The sequence below is a fragment of the Ambystoma mexicanum genome, chromosome 1q (assembly GCF_040938575.1).
Source record: "Ambystoma mexicanum isolate Mex_15411 chromosome 1q, UKY_AmexF1_1, whole genome shotgun sequence".
Classification (NCBI taxonomy): Eukaryota; Metazoa; Chordata; class Amphibia; order Caudata; family Ambystomatidae; genus Ambystoma; species Ambystoma mexicanum.
The window spans coordinates 1,108,959,127-1,108,981,208 of NC_090922.1; the positions used below are offsets into that span (position 1 = coordinate 1,108,959,127).

Here is a 22,082-nt window from a genome sequence, read left to right on the forward strand (position 1 = left end):
AGAATTTTGGTTCGTCATTGTTGTAGGGTATTCCACACCCGTCTGGGGCATCACGGAATAAGCCTCGGGACTAGGACTCTCCATAGATAAACAACAAGCCAAAATCTCGGTGCCCCTTTGTCGTTTCTTATGTATGTTGACTGTTTCACAAGGGGCCCAGCCCCCTCAGCTAATTGCACAAGCTGTCAATAATTAAATTAAATGATAATTAAAGGATGGATTCCCTTCCCGGTGCCCATAATGCCACAGATCCCACAGGTCTAGTATGGTATTCACCCAAGTGAAAGGAACCCTAAACACAAGACACTAATTACGCGACAAACCAAGAGACTCGACTAACAGGCATTGCATACGAACACGCTAATGGAGGCAACTGTGGAGCAGCTAACAGGAAATCACATACAATACCATGCTTAACAAAAGGGGAAAGCCGCAATCTGACAGCAGCGCCCACATGTCCGGCGCAAACAGTCTTTGATGCGCCAGAGCTTTCACCCTGATTGGGGAATAAAAAGCAGCGCGAGGAAGCTGGGAAATGTAGCCTCAGGTGTATTATCAAGCCTGCAAGAATTCCTACATAGGGAGTTATTGTAGCCTATTGATATTGATATTTCATTCATATTGCGCTTGCACACAAGTGTTTCAGGGTGCGATCAGGCAAGGGAGGGGAACAGGGGAGAACAAAACAATCTTACTAGGCTCAGTGACCTTGAGAACTCGCAAGTGCATGGGAAAGGGAAAGGGGAAAAGAGGAAAGTGCTGAGCAAGTAATACGGATAAATGATAAATAATAAAAAGCAATAAACGATGGTAGTGCAGCCAGCAGGTGGCAAGTGCTAGGGTTAAGGCAACAGACAGGGAGTGTCTGGTAATTGCAGAGAAAAGGGGGGGGGCAGTATGGTTACAGATACAGACCCCAGTGCAAGGGATAGCCATGAGGCAGTGCAGGTGGATGGCAGGGTGAGCAGGTACCTGGGCCTGGAAGCCAGAGGGTAGACCAGGTGCGCAGTGCCAAGAGAGCTCAGATTAGCAGGGGAGAGTAGGAGCGAAGGCAGAAGCAAAGAGGAAGGTCTTGAGGTGCTTCTGGAACCAGAGATGCTTCTTCTCAAGTTTCAGAGTGGCAGGGAGGTTGTTACAAAGGGAGGCTCCAGCCGAAGACAGAGATCATGATTGTTAGGAGATACAAGATTATTCATGAATAAAGTACCTTTACCCCTTATTAAATTAATACTTACTAGATGATTAAGACTTTCTAATGGAGGAAATGTATACTTGTACATTCAATTAGGAAAAGATATACAGTTTTAAATACAAATCCGGCCAAAACATTCAACAACCTCTGATCTTATCCATATTGTACCACAAGAAGTGGGGCTTCATTTGTTTAAGTTTAGGTTTGCCAATAAATAGAATATTTAACAACTTCCACTGTATATTTGATGGTCAAAGTTTGTAATCCTGGAAAGATTGAATGTTTCAACGACTTCTACAAAGGGCAAAGAAAAAATGTTAAAGTCGGCCATTAAGGTTGTTTATCAATAGCATTGTGCTTTATTTTGTTTTTAAATTGTTCCCTCTGAATTGAATTGTGGAATGGTCTGGCTTGTTGCTGTTCCCGCTTGAAGGTGCACCTTAAATATTTTTAATGGAGACATGAGTGAACCACCAAGTGTTGTTCTTGATGTGCCCCCTCCGAAGACAAGCAAATAACACATGCACTTAACATTTCATTGGCTTTGAAAATCTGCCAGACTAACCATCATGTTAAGTTGCTCTTGAACACTTTGCTATATGCTTGCCATTGCCTACATGATAATGGCCTGTGAAATTATGACGTATTCCTTGTGAATTTGCAGTTTCCTATTTTTAATCTTATAGTTTCAAAATGGACCCTTTCCTTCCAAGTGGAAAGGTACGATGAACCAGCTTGATGTTTCCAAAACCAATGCAGATGTGTTTACAACCAGTGGCGACTCCGCGAGATTCATTGCAGAGCGAAGGTATCATTTTGATAGTTGTGTTTTCATTTCTAATTATGAAGGATATTGTTAACTTGGTTAATGTGTGTTTTTTAATTTTGTAAATTGCCTTTTAAAAACCGATTTCCTATCTGTTCCACCCATTTCATCTGCAGTAGAAGTCAGCCACCAATGAAACCAGAAGAAAGTAAAATGGTGCAAATAAACCGACCAAACAGCAGGTTCGCACAGCCCCCTTTATTATTTAGTGAGAGCCAAGGAAGTGGGGAAGCAAATTGTCTAGAAACAGAACCTGTGAAGTTAATTGCAAATCAAGAAGGTGAGTGCAAAATACTTATTAAGTAGACAATTGTAATTTCTTTCTAATAGACACAAAAGGTTAGTCGTTGTTAGTAGTTTAAAAAAAATCATGAATATTCAAGTTTGGATAGCTTTTATTGTATTAACTGAAAATATTATAGTGAGATGGACAAATCTAAGCTACATAGACTTTAGTCAAAAGATGGAAAAAGTAAAACTAATTGGAGTTTTACATCGAAGGATGGCATATAAGGAATACAGTGTTGTGATAATTTTTATCTAGCAGCTATGACTCTACACAGCAGAACCATTAGCTTGAAGACAGACTAGTTGTAAATATTATACTGCTTAAAATAATTGTCAGATTTGTATAATTTAACCAGTCCATTCAGCACACACTAAAGGTATTTAAAGTGCTCCCAAAAACAAGAAACAAAAGAAACCTAATGAACGGAGGTTTCAGAGATGTGTTTTTCATAACTCACTATGATGAAATTTGAATCCTAACTTATACCATGTGAACACTGGTACATTTACCCTCAAGTAATTGTAGGTGCTAGTCATTATACTCCATTGCTAAGCACAGCTTTGATCCATTTTTTACACAAATGTGATTGCTGAATATTGTAAGGAAGGCAATCAACTGTAAGACGGAAACAAGTGACCACATTTCAAGGATGTTTATTGAAATTCGAAAAGGGTTTGAAAAACGCCTATCTAATCCTAAATCTATAGATGGGAGCAAGCTACAGCCATCAAATAATAGCACAGGGAGTCCACCAGGGGGCGCAGAGATGATCTAACGCATCTCGGCTCGTCTCCCCTCCAAGGCGCGGTTTTTGGGTTCTGAGCCCCCCCAGACACCCCCGGAGGGAGGAACCGACATCACCCCCACCCACACGAGTGCCCCGGGCACCCCTGGCCCAAATTTGGCACCCCGAGGTGGAGCCGCGACGGAGAACGGGGCCTCCGAGTTTCGCGGGACCAAGGCCCCTCCTCCCTGCGGCGCCGCGGCTCCGCGAAGATCTGCTCCAACGCCGGGCTCGAGCGAGGCCTGCCGAGCGGGCGGACAACTCGGGCCGACGGCCCCCCTCCCCCCCCCGGCCGCGTGGAGGTCGGGTGTCCCCGGAGGCTCCCATGGGGGATCCGCAGACGAGGGGCGGCCCCCCGAGAGCACGGCGGAGCTGAGGACCCGGACGAGGCCCAGGCGACCAGGTGAGGAGCGCAGCACGGCGGCCCCCAAGAGTGGGGATTGGACCTGTAGGAGCCCGCGCAGGGCGAATTGGAGTATCTGGTGAGGGCTCACACTGGCCCATATTGACAAACCACGGCCTTCCATGAGTGGAAGCCCTACACTCATGAGGTGAGGCAGTGCAGGCCCAATCCGGAGGACCCCCCCGGGAGCAGACGGCGCCGCAGGGAGAGCCGGGGGCGGGGTTGGGGAGCGCCGGCGACATAGGCGCAAACCCCGCAGGGACCTTTGGCGACGGGGCGCCCCCTGTAAACCGCATTACCGAGGCGGATTGACCAGCCGGGCAGGCAGACCACACCCCGCGCCCACCCGCTGGCGTGCAGAGGGCCCTTGCAACCTCGACGGAAACACAGCTGCGTAACTTGGAGAGGGGAGAGTCGAGGAGAGAATCCTCCGGAGAAAACTTCTATACCTGCGGGGGGAAACCAGTCCGTGGGCCCCGGGGGCTGGGTCTTCGCCCCCGGCTACACATCAGTCGGAGGCCCCCGCCCCGGACGACACGGTCTCGGGGAGGACAGGCGGGCCTCGCCGGCCCTGAATATCCAGAGGGACCAGCCGCGGAGCAGAGATGCTTGAGTGGAATTGATGAGCTGGAGAGAATCCCTACAAAGGTTTCGACGCACGACCCCTGATCCCCCGAGGACGCCCGGAATGGCGACCCAAACGCAGCAAGAGCCAGCGGATACTAGCACGGTCACCAGAGGCATGGCGGCCCTACTGGAAGAAATTAGAGGCTTTAGGGCGGATATCGCTCTGAGACTGGACACCTTAGACAAAAAAGTGGACAATATTGACGACAGAGTCCAGGCACTAGAGAACACCACGGCCTCAAGCGACATCTTTGAGACGCAATTCGACATGCGCCTGTCGGAGCTCGAGAGAAGAGAAGAAAGATGCTCTTTAAAAATGGACGATTTGGAAAATAGGGAACGCCGCTGCAACCTACGTTTTCTGGGCCTCCCGGAGCATGAGGGGGAAACTCAATCAGACATCATCAAGGCCGTCAATGCGGTAATAGGGGCACTTTTCGAAGGGGCGAATACTAGCGAACCAACCATCGACAGGGCCCATAGAGCAGGTGCACCCTCCAGAGGCCCCAGATCTGTTCTAGTTCGCTTTCACTATTTCTCGGAAAAGAGCAGGATCTTGGAACTGGCTCGGAAGAAGGGTCCTGTGGAGTGGGAGGGGGCCCGGATTTCGGTGTATCAAGACCTGTCGGCCTTCACCCTTGCAAGACGGCGCCTATGCTCCCCTCTGACAAAGATGCTTCAAACCAAGGGGTTCCGCTACAGGTGGGGATATCCTTTCTCCCTCTCCTTTGAACTCGAGGGCTACAAATACGTCCTGATCACAGAAGATGATATTCAAAGAGTGTCAGGTGAACTTTTGGACAATGTAAACACGGCAACGGGAGAGCAGGAACGTGAGCGAGCACCGACAGGCCCTAGCGGGAACAAAGCTCCCAAGGAGAGGCGCAGAGTGCGAGGCCAGAGAAAATTTAGGAGAATGACCCCTGCTTCGCCGAGCCCTCCAAATAGCTGAGGCGAACATTTGGCGACAGATGACTAAACCGAAAACTGCCTATGCAAGTGGAGGGTGATGTAGTAGCTGTTTGTACTTTATACTGGACCGGGGGGGGGGGGCTCAGAAAGTTGGCTATGATGAGTTAGTGAGCCTGCGGAGGGGAGGCACTGGTGGCGATTGGGGGGAGAGGGGAGGGGGGAAAAAGGGGGAGTTATGTTGTTGGGGTTACGGTTACAGTGTGCCAAGTCTTTCGGGTGTCCTCGCACCCCTGGGGCCGCTTCGAGCCAACAGAGGGCTGCGGAAGTATTGTGGGAGTAAAAACGCTTGCTATTCTAAAATTGGAGCTATGAGCTTTTCTCTGCGCTTTAATGGATGACCCGCTCCAATTCCTGACAGTGGGGTCACTGAATGCTCGGGGACTTAACTCGCCCACGAAGAGGTCTCTAATTGTGAGAGAATTTGTGAGGCTGCGGCTTCACTTTCTTTTTGTGCAGGAGACTCACTGGGTTCGTGGAAAAGAGCCTAAGCTCAGGGCCAAACCCATAGCTCAGATGTACTCGGCCTCCGTTCAGTCAAAGAAGCGGGGGGTGGCCTTGTTGATCTCCCCTGGGGCCCACTTTGTGTTTAAAGCCTCAAAAGCAGACCCGGAAGGCCGCTATCTCATGGTAAAGGGGGAGGTGAGGGGGCGCTTGTTCACTCTGGTCTGCATATATGCTCCGAATGAAGCGCAGGACACCTTCTGGGAAGGGATGAGAGGGATAATAATGTCATTCTCTGAGGGTACCCTGCTGGTTGGGGGAGATTTCAACATGGTGCTTTGCCCTGAGAGGGATAGGAAATCTGATAAGCCCTGCCCCAATGTCAGTCACCACAAGAAGCTGGCGATGGCCTTCCAGGAAGTTAATGGGGATCTGGGCTTGGCTGACACGTGCATCCGTGAGATGGGTCGGAACCCGGACTACACATATTATTCAAAAACACATGCGGCCTTTTCTCGCATAGATTATATCTTAGCCGATGCCTCGTTGCAGGGAGAGGTCACGAGCTCTGGAGTGGAGATTGTCCCATGGTCCGACCACGATATGGTAAGGATTAAGATTGGCCTTCCCCCTGTCCCGGCAACCGGATCCCGGTGGAGGTGTAATGACCTGCTTTTGAAGGACAGGGAGATCCGTCAATCCCTCCTAATAGCCATTGAGGACTATTTCACTCTCAACGACAACGGGGAGGTTGGAACCATGGGAGTGTGGGAGGCATTTAAGGCAACTATTAGAGGCACCCTCATAGGTATTGGATCCGGGAGAAAGAAGGAGAGGGAACGGGAGGAGAAAGTGTTAAAGGACAAAATAGAGGCCATCCAACCGGGGGGGAAGTTAAGGTCACAGATGTTCCCCGGGCAATGGGAGGAACTACAGGGCTTGCGAACTAAGCTGGCAGACCTCCAGGTGGGTCAAACGGAGAAGAAGCTCTCCTTTTTGAAGCAGAGGTATATGGAGAAGGGGGAAAAGGCAGATAAAATCTTGGCCTGGAGACTTCGAGACCTTAGAAATAGCAGGAGGGTGAACTCAATTCACACCCCGGAAGGGGACTCGACCGCGAGAGATACCGAGATAGCGGAACAATTCAGGCTATACTACAAAAAACTGTATCGCTCGGAATACACAGGGGATGGGAACGACGTCAATAGCTTCCTGGACTCCCTCCCTGTACCGGGCCTTCTCCCGGACAGAGCGGACTCACTCGAGAGCCCCATCTCCCCGGAAGAAGTAATAGATACCATATCCTCCTTGAAGAGCGGCACAGCCCCGGGTGATGATGGGTTCACAGTCAAATTCTACAAGACATATAGGTCCACGCTTGCCCCATTTATGGCTAAGATGTTCAATGCGGCACTTGACCAAGGTTCCCTACCTCCCTCGATGATGTCAGCCTTGATTGTTGTCCTGCCTAAAGAGGGCAAAGATCCCTCATATTGCCAATCATATCGCCCCATATCCCTTCTTAACACCGATGTGAAAATTTTAGCCAAGCTCCTAGCGAATAGACTGGCCAAACTGCTCCCCACCCTAGATGCATGGAGATCAGGTGGGCTTCATCCCGGGGCGCCAGGGGTCGGACAATATCAGAAAAACCCTCGACCTCATGCATGAGGCATCTCGACAAGGAGTGGAAGGGTACCTCCTCTCACTAGACTCAGAGAAGGCCTTCGACCGTGTCGAATGGCCTTACATGGGTAGGGTTCTCCGAAAGATGGGGCTAGGTGACAAATTCTGTGGGTGGATCGCAGCGCTCTACAATGGCCCCGTGGCGAGAGTGCTGGTCAATGGGGGCACCTCAGAACCCTTTTCCCTTTCTAGGGGCACTCGGCAAGGATGTCCCCTGTCGCCCCTACTGTATGCCCTGGCAATGGAGCCTCTAGCCATAGCGGTTAGGAATGACCCGGAAATTACGGGAATACATTGCGGCGTCTGCGAGTTTAAGCTCTCCCTCTTCGCAGACGACATCTTGAGCTACCTAACCAACATCCAAGATTCCCTACCCCGGCTGTTCGATCTTATACACCTCTTCGGCTCCTTCTCGGGACTGAAGATTAATACGTCCAAATCAAGTATCATGCCCATGGGTTTGGGGGATCAAGACATCGGAAACAACTCCGACATGCTTGGGGTCAGAATTGAACGGATATCTACCAGGTACCTCGGCACCACCATCCCCAGAGATTTATCCCAACTATACCAGAGCAATTTCCCGGAGATCCTCTCTCAAATCAGTAGGGACCTCAGGCGCTGGACACCCCTCACGCTTTCCTGGCTCGGGCGCATGGTCACAGTGAAGATGAATATCTTGCCCCGCCTCCTCTATCTATTCGCAGCGCTTCCCACTGTGGTACCCGAGTCCTTTTTCGAGGTGCTTCAGTCTCGAGTTCTTATGTTCATCTGGAACGGTAAGAGGCCAAGGATCAGGACCGCCACCCTGACCCTCCCGAAGACCCATGGAGGTTTCGGCCTCCCCGACTTCCGGCTTTATTACAAAGCAGCCCAGCTCCGGGTAATGTTGGAGCATATACGGGACGATATGGGTACTTACTGGACGTATATCGAAGACATGCACACCCACCCGAAAAAAGTTAGAGACCTTTTATGGGCTCCTCCAAGGAGTCTTCCATCCCAGATAAGAACTCACCCCGCCCTGGCAGCCCTGTGGGCACAATGGAAGCCCAACAAGGCTAATAAACTAGTGTCAACGTGGCCCTCCCCGCTGTCCTCGCTCTGGGGCCCCCCCATAGATCTGGGCTCTAGGGGATTCCAAGACACTCAGGCCTGGTCAGATATGGGGTTGGAGAGGGTCTCCCAACTCCTGCGGGAAGAGGGCTTTATAGAGAATGAAAGCTTGAGTGAGGCTTTAGCAGATAGACCCCCCACGGTCTTTGAATACCTGCGGCTGAAGGGAATTCTGACACACCCTAGGTGGGCTGACCAGCTTAGACGCTCCCTCACTCCATTTGAAACCATATTGGCTAAAAGCACAACTCGGAAGGGCTCGGTATCCAAGTTTTATGGAGCTCTGATAACTGCTGACCTAGAGGGTAGACAACCCTTCAAACACATATGGGAAGAAAGGCTGGGCATGCCACTAGACGACCACACTTGGAGGGCTGTATTCTGCCACCAACGGGGAACCTGGTTTCACATGTGGTGGGGCTGTCCGGCCATACAGGTCTATTGGTCGGAATTGCTCAGCTGGATTAAAGACATTGAGGGGTTCAGCCCGTCACTCCACCCGCTAGAGGTTCTGCTGGGCGTTCCCATGCCAGAGACTGAAACTAATGTGTATCCCAAGGTCATCGGTGCAATGCTGCGAGCAGGGAGAGTGGCGCTTGCCCAAAAGTGGAAGAGCGCCCTGGCCCCCTCTAAAGAGGAATGGCTCTGTAAGCTCAGGATGATCTTCATATATGAAAAACTTACCGCTATAGCAAAGGACACCATGTCTGAGTTTGTGCAAGAATGGACCGCAGTTCTCCTGCATGATGATTGTGTTACCATGAGGCTGTAATATGCATACAGAGCTGGGTAGTAATGGCATACCCTCTTACACCTTCCACGAACCCAAGATGCCTACTGTTTAACGATCCTCTTGTTGGGCCCCGCTGTCTCAAGAGTATTAAATACAAGCATGTGATAAGCGAGTGTTCACTCCTAAGCTTGGAAAGTTTTGCAATACCCCAAGACTTGGCAAGTTAAATGTTTGGGGGGGAGGGGTGGGAGGGGGGGTTAGGGGGATGGGAGTTAAGGTTAAAAAGAAGAAATGCAGAAAATGTTACTGACAACTTGTTTCACTTTGATGTTATTGCCGGTTGGGCCAGCACTCTTGCTCAGCCTCATTTGAGTATTGTCAATAAAAATAATTTGAAAAAAAATAATAGCACAGTCCTAGTGGTGTATTATCAAAACAAAAAGGCCTATACTTAAAAAAAAAAAGATTGCCAATCCTTACCTGTAAATATAAATAGTGTGGGAACCAATGTTATGTAAAAGAAAGAAGTGTTCAAGAAATAATATGTCCTGTATATTCAGGCCATTTGCCTCCCTTCCCCATGTTTTCAGCACAGGACAGGGTGGCATACTTGAGCTTACCACAGTCGGACTTCTCTAATACGAGGGGTGCAGTTCAAACATTAGCATCAGGGCCTTCCGTGCCCAAGTCTCTTTGCCTTTCAAAGTCTCTTCTTTCAGAGGGCCTGATGCAACAAACAATAAGTTATTTTCCTCTTAGGATTTCAGACATACTCCATTTCTCAGGTGATCCACTATTCACCTTGGATCCTTCTCAGCTGTGCTCAGATCCCCTTTAACACAATGCTCGTAGGATTTCCATGCATCCAATTTCCCGGGTGATTCATGGTTCACCCCAGATCCCCCTCAGCCGGTCTCCGATTAATTTGAACACAATCAGTCTCCTCCCTCTGGGCTCGGAACAATTTAATTCACTTTAACACAAACTTGCTTTAACCCAAAGCTTTCAATTGATCTCCTTCGTTCAGGCTCAGACCAACTTTTATCTACTTTGTCATCAACTTTCTTGACACCATCAACATCGAAGTCTTTTGATTGTGCACAGAATTGTGCTTGACCCGTTGCAGGACCATGTCGATTTACAATCCTTTGCCACTCTTTCGCCTTTGACACCTCTCAGGTGGATACCTTCCAGAAACTTTCAAATGAGCACGCACGCGGTGCTGGAGCACTTTGTCAAAGGTATCGTATCTTGGTTTCAAAGTTCAATCACTCATCTGTTGTTCAATTTTACTGGCATTGGTCATCACATGCGTTTCATACACTGTTCGCTTCAGTGCTCATACAATGTTGCTGCATGCAACCTTGGCTTCAACACAGAACGGTTTGGTATCGGTCTCCCCACTCACCAGCTGTGTTGATTTCACTGGAGCTGCTTTGTTGTAGGAGCCAAGGTCAGTACCATGGCAGCAGGCAATTCTCCCCACCTTGATTATCGACACAGGAGTGTCCCAGGTACCTCTGACACACAATGCAGGATTCTTCAGCCTGGTTTCCTGGTCTTACGCTTTCTATTCTCTAGTTTTCGTGAAAGTACCGGTTCCTTGTCGAAAAGGTCAAGGGCGCTTCCCTCCTTGCGATCCCCTTATGTTTCAACATCTTTTGCCTCGTATTAAACTGCCATCTTGGAACTGCTGCGTCCTCGTATGTTTTGCCTCGCTCAGAGTGTGCTCTCGTGCTCTGCCGTTTATCTGTGTTTTGCAAAGTGTAATGGAAGTCAGGTGTGCGTGATGGTCAGTATCTGCCTGACCCTGCCTGACCATTGTATTGGGGACATGTCCGATATACAGCTTGTTTGTTAGTCTGCGTTTTCTCATAGCAAGATGTCTGTGTGAACATTTTTGTGTTGTGAAAGGGGGGTTGAGTTCCGAAGTATCCTACCTGGTAGGAAGGGGTAAAGGTGTTACAAGGAAGGGATACTGCCTCTTGCCATCCGGTGTCACACTCCCACAAGACCCCTCACCCAGGTGATGCTCCCACACTGGACCACCCCCAGGAACTGGATCCAAAAACGATGGCTATGTCCTTGCCCCCTGGATGACAGATCCCCGGGGACTAGCAGGTGGGACACCTTCAGGTTTCTCACAATGTGCATTACAATGTACAATACATGCAGTCAGTCAGTATTGGGCCTTCACCCTGGGCAGCCAGGAATTGAAAATGTTCATCATTTGTCCAAACGTTTTCAGCAATGTAGTTTTACTTTTGAAATGAATGCACTGTAACTCTTGCTTCCTCCAACATTTTAAATCCTGCACTCGGAGACATGTTTAACATTAGCAGAAATGCACACACATTCACTAGCCCCAGCATTAGAAAGAGTTGTTCACATGGTAGGAGCCCACACAAGACTGGATTTCTTTATCTATGTAAATGTGAGAATCCTTTCAGCATTACACTATTTCTAACTGCCCTGTTTGCAACCTAATGGTTCTGCTTTGTAGATGTATAAATTAGATGATCACAGCACTGCTTTCACTGCACACCAGCCATGGATATAAAGCAATGTTTTTTTTGTACCCTTCACATTTGCTTTTTACCATCTGATGAAGATCTATGCGACGTTAAAAGCCCGTTCATTGTCCCATCTCGGTATACCATTTTCAGTTACTCGAATAAAAGGTTTTAAAACTTGAACTTTAATAGAAACATTTTTAAATCCTTTGACTTCAGTTTAATATATTATTATTCAAGAATGGCTAGAAACTACCACACCTATTGCACACCTAAATTGTATGAAGTCTGCTGTAATTCTGCTGCTCATTTACATTTTATTGGCGGATCCCTGTATGACATTGTTTGCCTCAACCAACTGGTTGGAGGTTATACTATGTATTTGACCACAAGATGGCTTTAACACTGTAATGTGACCTGGTTATAACCAGTATTGTTAAATGATGTGTCCGCTTTCCAACATTGTTTTCAAGTAAGTCCTTGAGAAGCCTGCTAATTCTTTATGCTAATTCTAAACCACAAAATAATCCATGTTGCTTTTAAGTTTTCATATATTTTCATCCGATTATCCACATAACCCAATTAAGAACCAGAATAGAAACTGTATGGTGTTATTTTCCTATGGGATCACCTGTATCACTTAAATAAGTATTATTTTGGTATTGTACTACTTTTAGGAGGTAAAGAACTAAAACTACTACTTGCATAATCAATTTTGATATGTTTAGGGTATGTTTATCACATCATGCTTTTATTTTTCAAGCATTTCCAATGTTATTCTTCCTAGCTAGAATAGAAAATTCTACTTTGGCTAAGTGATCCCATGGTCCTCATCACATGAACCTGGGCATGATTGAGGAGTTTGGCAGGGTTTCAAATTATAAAATCTACTGGTTCAAGGTGGAGGGTCTACAGTGTTCGCAGTTTTGCAACAGCACATTTCTAACTGTCCTTGGGTTCAAATGCTGTGCCTTGAAAAGGAGGTATCTACGGACCTATTTGGGGAAGGGTTGTGTCTCTCGTTTCGTGACCTGAAGGTTAGAAATGGCCTTGAAGGCTGCACGTATGGAGAATCTTGGACCCTAAGGTCAGCAGTGCCAGTGGTGACTCTTTTAAAACCTGTCCTGGTGGATTCCATTATTCCTTTGGGGGGTCAGGACCAAGCACATGGCATCGGAAATGTACAAATGACCGCCTCATCTGCGTGGTAACGCACGGCAGACATACAGCGAAAATAAAGAGTATCGTTCAGAAACATTGGCACATTAACTCAACCTACCAGGAGACCCATCACCGCGATTCGCATATAAGAGGGCCAAAAACCTTAAAGATCATTTAGTGCATTCCCTTTTTAAGGCATAATCCCTACAAACAGGGCAAAGAACGTTACGTCCAATACAAGGGCATCATCCCTGAGGGAACTGCGTGCCATGCCAATTCACAATGAAAATGAAAACTTTCAAGATTGGCCAGAGGGAATGGGTACTCAAAGATTTTACCAACTGCAAGAGTTCCCAAGTCATTTATTGTATTGAATGCCCATGCGGCTTGAGATACGTGGGACAGACAATGAGATCAGTACATTTAAGGATCTCGGAACACAGATCCAAAATTTGTTGCAAAACTTTGTCAGCACCTTTGGTATCACACTTTATGGAGGCTAGACACTCTCCCAACGACATAAAATGGTGGGTACTAGAGAAAGTGAAGGGTGGAGCTGGTTTAACTCACAGCTAACAACACAAGGAATCCAGATGGATTCATCGAGTATATACATACCACCAGGAATTAAATGAAATTTTTCAACCGGTGGTACACTGAGTAGACTTCAATTCGTTCAACACCAGATTACAATTCAGCAGACATTGTTCTGTCCATATCAATACACGTGTTTGTTCCAGTTATTTCTGATGGTGGGAATGGACACAGCACCACCACTAGATATGCGCTATTTTTTTCATACTTCATACACAGACCTTACCAACAGTGCAGCCACTAAGGGGTTAGGACGGCTGCCTTTTCCTTTATTGCCCCCAGTTAGGTATTTGCCAACACAATAGCACAATCAAGAGAGGCACATATTTTACGAAGCAGCTTTATATTTATGAACTTTACACACTGCGCCGAGTTGCATACGTCTCCCCCTCATCGACGGACACAGACCCAGAGTCTGACTCAGGATGGGCACGGCAAAGGGAATCAGCCTGGTCTCCCTGACAACAGCACACAACATTGCACGCAGTGAGACGGGAGACGTAACTTCCGGGGTCACGTGCACCAATGCGGCTGCAGATCCTATGTCTGTCGTGCCCTAGCAACCAGCACGCTTCCACTCTCGCGAGACGCGAATGCTGCCTATACACAGATGCATTCGCGTGTGTCCAGATCCCCGTGTAACCCACACCAACGAACAAGGTGAGCGCATTCACTATCCTAAAGCCCGATTAGCGCTCTCCACATACAGGATCCTCGACAACATTAATCATGCCGCCACTGAGCTTTCTGGGCATACAACTCACGGCATAACATATTCAAGGGCCACCAGCAGCTCCTCGCATATGTTTGTATGAACAGACGTGTTTGACAACACGCACGACACACACACACACGCCCTCCTGACAACAATGTCTGCCTTATTTATTACATACGGAGAGAACACAGGGGATCCTGCAGGACACACCATATCGGTTTGGGAGAACGTTTCCCGCAGGCTGACCATGTGCAGGTACCCTTGTTCTAGATTTATTGCGTACCCTATGCCACTCCACTATTAGAAGTGAGAGTAACACACAGTTCCACACGGGCTGTTCTTATCTTTGACTTTCTAGCGGCAGCCGCACGTCATAGAAACGACCAAGGAGGGAGACGTTTTCTGCACCTACTGACAGATCGTACCGGCTCGACCTGGTTCACTCCTTGCCACGAGTATCCTGGGTATTTATCCAGGTAATCCATTAGGGCCCTTTGCACACCACAAATGGTGCCCTTACGTTGAACAAATAATGTTCCACATTACCTGTCTTTTCCTTCCCCCTTTTTCACAAGACCTCTGTCCCTGTGCTCTACACCCATAGGGACCACAGCTAACACTACCAAGAAAAAGGGTCCAAGGCAAAGGTGCACCCCAACTGTTGAACTAACGAGGCGCAGCAGCAGCCGTATAAGAGGTGGAGGGAAGGCCTAGCACTCCAGACCAGACACGACCCAAGACTTGGGTTTTCAGTATCGGCAGGTAATTGTACAGCCGATGCATTTGAGGCTACATTCATATTGCATAAAGGTCTGATATGTTCTGACCATTACCGAGATGGGGAATAATATTTTCTGTTTTTTTGCATATCTATATAGGGTCTTAAAACGAGACGCCCCATGACGTTCCTGCACCCTTACAGACTCCTGCATCTTTACCAATCAGAGCAATTGCCAGGGAAAGCTACAGGGAGATGTATATTTTTCCAGAACACCTAGAGTGTGCATAATAAGGGAATTGTATTTACATTTCCCCCTTTTTTAAACTCCATGTTCAAGTCACAATTTTCTTGTCTATGTTGTTCAATGGTTTGTTTTTGTCATAAATCATAAAGACAAAAGGTTTACTTTTACTATGATTTGTTTATTGTATGTTACACCGACATCACTGTTGAATTCAAACTCTTTTTGTACTTTTCTGCATATTAGGCACCTTACCAATGTGAATAAAAAGCCCATATGAATAAAAAATGTTTTCTCCTTCCAACTAGCTCAATTATCCCAGGACTTTAATGAGTAATAGAATTGGATAATTGATGGAACTCAGAGGTTACCTGCAAAGGAATTATCGAGTGATCCTTAAAAATGTCTTTTCAGATATCTTAGATTTAGGGTGGGATACATTCATATTTATACATATCGGAAATGTACAAACCTATGAGTAGTGGTGCAATGGGGAACACAAAGCTTCTAGTAACTTGGCCAGAGCGCCTTCATGAGGAAATGACAGAATAAAGATGGGATGCATTTTTCCGAAATATTCGTTGTTTGTCAATAAATTTAGAAGAAAGGGCCTGTCCGGCGAAGTTGCTGAAAAATGTATTTTGGACTCCTAAAGTATGTGCAAGCAGGGCTTGAGCCAGTCGGATGTCTGTTTGGCATGTGGCCATTCGAAAGGATCACTTGAGCACATGTTATGGGATTGTTAGAGTGAGATCGTTTTAGGCGAATGTAACAAGGACAATGAATACAGTCCTTGGAGTGGACAGAGAATATGACTTTGGACCTTTGATTCTGGGAGAGGACACAGATCTGGATGACTTGTCTTATCTTAAGAAATTGGAAGTCGGCAGTCTTTCCAATTAAAGATATGTGGTTACAGGAAATGTGCTCACTTTGTAATATTGAGAGAGGGATAATGAGAATACAGAAAAAGAGCAAAACATTTGACATTTGAAATGTATTCCTTGAATCAGACTTGGAGTGATATGCAGTTTGGAAGAGCAGAGAAACCCGGGAGATAAATTGTTGAAATAAATGTCTTTAAGAAAAAGAAAAAAAATACATGTTTGATAGATGAGGGGAAGGTTGGACTATTTCTGGTTTTGGATTATATATTGTTATATTAGTTCATTTACTATTGTTTTATTGTTGAATTTTAATGTATTTGTGGATAAGACCAAAAATTATTAATTAAAAAAAAGAAAAGAAATTAACCTGGGCATAACTCTATGAAAGGGTATCGCCAGCAATACACAGCTCCACTCTTTCAGAAATGCCAACAAGTGAAATCTAAGTTTCCCACAATACCCCTCTGAAAGTTACCTATTCGAATGGATTGTGTCCTCCCACATAATCCTCATCATTGGTATTCGTATCAGCATTGCTGCTTTGGAAAAAAAATTCCACACCAGTGGGCGCTGTGCTCGATGTCGTGGTTCGATGTCCCTTGAGGGCTGCCGTAGAGCGTCAACGTCATCCACAGTACAAATAGCTTGAGCCGCGCCCGTTGGCTTGAGTTCTGTTTTTCCAAAAGCTTTCGCTTCGTGTGTTTGAAATGGCGCTTCAGTTTTTCGTCAAGATGTCTTCATCTTCTAATCCTTCGACCCCAAAAACTGGTTTAAAAAAAGTGCCAGGATTGCGGGAAGGAAATGTCCATTAATGATCCCCATCGCGTTTGCCTGTGGTGCCTGGGTCCCGACCATCGGATCGAAGACTGCGGGTCCTGTCAGGCCATGACAGGAAAAGCTTTCAAGGAACGACTAGGTAAATTGGCGGTGGGGAGGTGTCAGAATTCCGGGAGCCTGATTCCGCGTTGACCCGTCGTGAAGAATATATTTCTTCCTACCAATGTGATTCTCAGGAGTACGAAAGGACAGTCTAAGAATCCAATTGATCGGAAGATGGTGTAGAGTCGTTGGGATCGTAGAGCTGAGCGGCCCGCAACTTCCCGGTAGATGTTGGTTCCAGGTTCCAGCCAACGACTGCAGAATATTATACTGATTACAATCAAATACACCCCTTTCAAGAGAACACGTAACAAAATCTCAACAGACTAACCTGCAGAAAACGGTTTAACCAGAAGTGTTTCATGCAAGAATGTCCTCTATACTGGGGTACTCTGGAGACCAGAAGAAGAGAAAAGACAATCAGTACCAGAGAATGAGTGAAAGAAAAAATGGTAAGGAAAGGTAGGTTTCTTACCCTGGTTTCCCTGGAAGTGAACGTCCCTGGCAAAGTCCTTCTTCTTTCCTGTAGGAACAGTGTGATGGTATCTGCCCTCTGTTCGGTGGACCAAACAATCCAAGGTGTAAGAAGTCACTAGTCCAGCAACCACCTATTCCCGCCGGCACGAGGACGCCTAAAAGGTGCTCAGGAAGTCTCTAGTCCAGCACCAAGCCTATACCCGCCGGCACGAGGACGCCTACAGCACCCTGGGGAAGGACAGGGAAGGGATTGGAGGGGGAAAAGGAAGGAAGGAAAGAAAGAAGGTAAGAGGTCTCCCAAGCTTCGAGGTCCGATTTCGACAAAACCAAATCACTAGGCAAGAATAATCCATAAACAATCCGAGGTCAAGATACAAGAACAGGTAAGGATAATCCAAGAGCAATCCAGTAAACGTAATCCGAGATCAAACAAAACCACAAAATCCGAGCAAGAAAAAACCACTGTCACTATTGGATCAGAAGCAGCGAGAAGTGGGCGCCAGATCATTAAGTACTTGAAGTACCGGCACCAAGATGGTCACGTGACCCAACACGTTTTCTATCACGTGGAAGATGCTGCGTCCACTGACGTAATCTCCATGGCAACTTCCACGTGAGGCGTCGGGAACTGCGTTCCCGACGCAAATGTGTTCCGTGCGTAGAGCGTGGATACCGCAAGCCCGCCTTCTGTATGGTGGTATAACGGGACAGAAGCTTTTGGTGAGGATGAGACACGTGAACCGCAGGGGTGATACAAGACCTGGAGCGTTTTCTGACAGTATCCTCCCCCAAAGGACCCCCATGCCCCCGAGAGGCCAAAAATCGGGAAACCAACAACGGGGCATGCACATTCTGCTCCGGTTCCCATGTCCGAGCTTCCGGACCGTAACCCTTCCAGTCCACTAAGAAATACCTGGTACCACGAGAAACCCTGGTATCAAGAATGGAATTGACCTCATACTCCTCCACCCCTTGAACCAATATCGGAGACGGAGAAGCCGGTATCCTGGTGCTGTCTACACAAGGCTTAACCATGGACACATGGAAAACCGGATGTATCTTCCAAGAGTGCGGAAGTTCTAATTTGACCACCAATGGACTCAAGACGTCCTTTATAACATAAGGACCTACAAAACGTGGCAACAAGCATCGTCGACCTGGAATGCGTAGGTTCTTAGTGGACAACCATACCCGTGTACCTGGAATGTAGACGGGTGCAGGACGGCGATTCCGATCCGCGTACTTCTTCGCCTGTTCTTGTGCTTGATTCAGATGTTCCAGCACCCTATCACGGACCAGAGACAAATCTTTGATACAAGATTGAACTGCCGGACAATCCACAGGTAGCTTCCAATCAAGAGGAAGGGTGCGTGGGTGTTGCCCATACAAGGCATAGAATGGCGATGTTCCCGTTGATGAATGGCTGGAATTATTATACGCGAATTCCGCCAAAGGAAGAACTGCTAGCCAGGATTCCTGATGTTGAAGGATGAGACACCTGAGGTACTGCTCCATGGTAGCGTTAACCCGCTCTGTTTGACCATCCGTCTGGGGATGGAACGCTGTGGAACACCGTTCATCTACCCCCAAAGAGAACATTAGATGCCTCCAAAAACGCGACGTGAACTGGGACCCCCTGTCAGAAACCACAATCTCAGGCAACCCAAAAAACCTGAAAACATTTCGCAAGAACAACTCTGCCAGTTTAGCAGCTGATGGCAGACCTTGGCAAGGCACAAAGAGAGACATTTTAGAAAAGCTGTCAACCACCACCCATATGGTATCAAACCCATCAATCAAAGGCAACTCCACCACAAAGTCCATGGTAATCATCGCCCAAGGTCTGGCTGGCACTGGTAATGGTTGTAATAACCCCATAGGTTTCGCTGAATGGGACTTACACTGGGCACAGATGGCGCAGGTCAAGATATATTGCGAGACGTCTCTTCGCATGGAAGGCCACCAACACCAGCGTTTGAGGAGTTCAAGAGTTTTCTGGGAACCAGGATGCGCTGCGATAGCAGCGTCATGACACAAAGAAATAGCTGTACACCGGGTATCCTGATCAGGCATATAAACTCGACCCTGGACATAAGGAAGACCATGCAGTATATCCATGTTATAGTCTGCCAGTTCTGTGGGCTCTTTATCAACCCAGTTCTGGAGCGTTGACTTCAAAGTGGGTTGTAGAACACAACTACAGACCACTTGTGTAGGTAATAACAAAGACCCATCCTGTGGACGTGAACCATCATTACCCAGGCTTCTGGATAGCGCGTCCGCCTTGGAATTCAAGACACCTGGGCGGTAAGTCAAACTAAAGTTGTACATGGAAAAGAATTCATGCCAACGGGCATGTCTCGCAGTGGTGCACGTCAGGGACTGCAACGCCAACAGGTTTCTGTGGTCAGTAAAAACCTGGACCGGTAATTCCGTCCCAAGGAGATGATGACGCCAGATCATAAATGCGTCTCTTACGGCCAACAATTCCCGTTCAGTAACGGTGTAGTTACGCTCATAGGGCGTTAATTTGCGCGAATGGTAGGCGACTGGATGCAACTCCTTGGTATCAGCGCAGGTTTGGGACAAGACAGCCCCTACCGCAACATCCGAAGCATCAGCTTCGACAACGAAAGGACGTTTGACATTTGGGTGTAGCAACACTGGGGCTGTAGTGAACGCGGCTTTTAAAGACTCAAACGCTATTTGGGCGTTATCGTTCCATAAATAAGGTTTCTTGTTACTGGTCAATTCGGTGAGGGGTGCAGCAATCGAAGAGAATTGTCTAATGAACCGCCTGTAAAAGTTCGAAAACCCCAGAAATGATTGTAACTCTTTCCTTGAAGTGGGTACAGGCCAGTTTAAGACAGCTTTCACCTTATTGCTACTCATCTGCACTCCTTTATTGGTGATGTCATATCCAAGGAACTCGACCTCACTCGCATGGAATACACATTTTTCCAGCTTGACAAAAAGATGATGCTCCCGCAAGCGTTGTAAGACTTGTGAAACATGACGTACATGATCTTCCATGGATGGAGAATAGATGAGTATATCATCTAAATAGACAATAACGAATCTGTCGATCATGTCGCGTAGAACGTCGTTGATGAAATTCTGGAATGTGGCCGGGGCATTGCAAAGCCCGAATGGCATCACCAAATACTCGAATAGGCCATATCGTGTCTTAAAGGCTGTTTTCCACTCATCCCCTCGACGTATCCGGACCAAATTGTACGCACCCCTTAGATCTAATTTGGTGAAGAATTCTGAAGACCCTAACTGATCCAGCAAGACAGAAATCAACGGGATCGGGTATTGATTACGGATAGTACCTGCATTGAGTTCCCGATAATCAATACAAGGTCTTAAGTCCCCCTCCTTCTTGGGTACAAAAAATAGCGGTGAAGCAAATGGAGAGTGAGAAGGCCGAATGAAACCTAACTCGAGGGCTTTATCCAAATATTCTTTAAGGACGACTTCTTCCTTTTGTGTAAGGGAATAGATACGTCCCGAAGGTGTCTTGGCATCCGGTTTGAGAACAATGGGGCAATCATAGGGCCGATGAGGCGGCAGGATCTCTGCTTTCCCCTTGTCAAAGACGTCCTTATAACTTGTGTATTCGACAGGTAATACGGTGTTAACAACAGCTCCGATTGTAACCACAGAGTTCAACAACGCCCGACTAGGCGCTTCAGGTACTTCATACATGGACTCTAGGGAACTGCAGGATCGAGGGCGTTGCTGAGCACTGAAAGCGATAACCCCGGTCTCCCAGTTAACGACCGGGTTATGAAGCTTGAGCCACGGTAAACCCAGGATGAGTTTGTATTGCGGTGCCATAATGACGTCAAATGTGATGATTTCCGAATGCTCGGCGCCAATAGTTAACAACAACGGAATGGTATGTTCAGTAACAAGCCCCGAAAGTAGGGTTGAACCGTCAACCGCATTGACTACCTCCGGAACACTTTTTGACAACAAGGGAATACCCCATTTCCGAACGTATTGGGCATCAATGTAGTTACCGGTTGCCCCTGAGTCAAGAACAGCTGCAGAACTCCAAGGAGTGACCTGATCGTAACTCAACATGACGTCAATATAAAAAGGCGTGGACAACGAGGAACCCTGCAGGGAAGAGCTCGGCGTAGGGGTTCCTTCTACGACCGGGCCTTGGCGTTTCCCGACTTGCGGGGTCTCTTTGGACATGCACTAAGCAGATGAGTAGAGGAACCACAATAAAAGCACAGATTGTTCCGTCTACGATGTTCTCGTTCTTCTGTCGTTAACGGGCCCCTAACTGCCCCAATTTGCATAGGCTCGTCACCGCCAGAAACAGGGATTGGGGATATAGTGGTATTGACCGTAATCATTCTCTTCTCCCCCTTTCTTTCGGTACGTCGGGCATCAATCTGGAGTACTAGATCCAAGAAATCAGAAAAGGACGTAGGAACCACCGGAACCGTAGCTATGGTATCCTTTAACGTATCCGACAGTCCTTTATAGAACAGAGCGGCTTTCTTATCTTCCGGCCAACCAGTTTCAGCCACCAACTGATTGAACTTAGCCAAATACGATAATAAAGGAGTGTCCCCCTGACGGAGATTCAGCAATTCCAGATCCGTGGCTTGAGTCTTGTAGCGAGTATCAAACACCCTCGTCATAGCACTGATCAATGCATCGCAGTCGAACAACAGCGGACTGCCTTGTTCCAACAAAGGATTCGCCCAAACCGCGGCCATACCTCCAAGGTTAGATAAGACAAAGGCTGCTTTTGTAGTCGCATCAGGAAACGAGGTAGGCCGACACAAGAAATGCAGTCTGC

At 47.4% G+C, this 22,082-nt stretch overlaps 1 protein-coding gene across 4 annotated transcripts in view; it reads left to right on the forward strand.

The window, feature by feature from the left end:
- CCDC18 (coiled-coil domain containing 18) overlaps window positions 1–22,082 on the forward strand; it is a 2,185,916-nt gene that overhangs the window by 652,344 nt on the left and 1,511,490 nt on the right. For 3 of the 4 annotated variants that reach the window (XM_069641832.1, XM_069641829.1, XM_069641831.1), the window contains exons 10-11: window positions 1,879–2,000; window positions 2,135–2,298. In XM_069641832.1, coding sequence (XP_069497933.1) covers window positions 1,879–2,000; window positions 2,135–2,298 — 286 coding nt within the window. The remainder of the gene's footprint in view (window positions 1–1,878; window positions 2,001–2,134; window positions 2,299–22,082) is intronic. The other variant, XM_069641830.1, reaches the window with a different exon arrangement.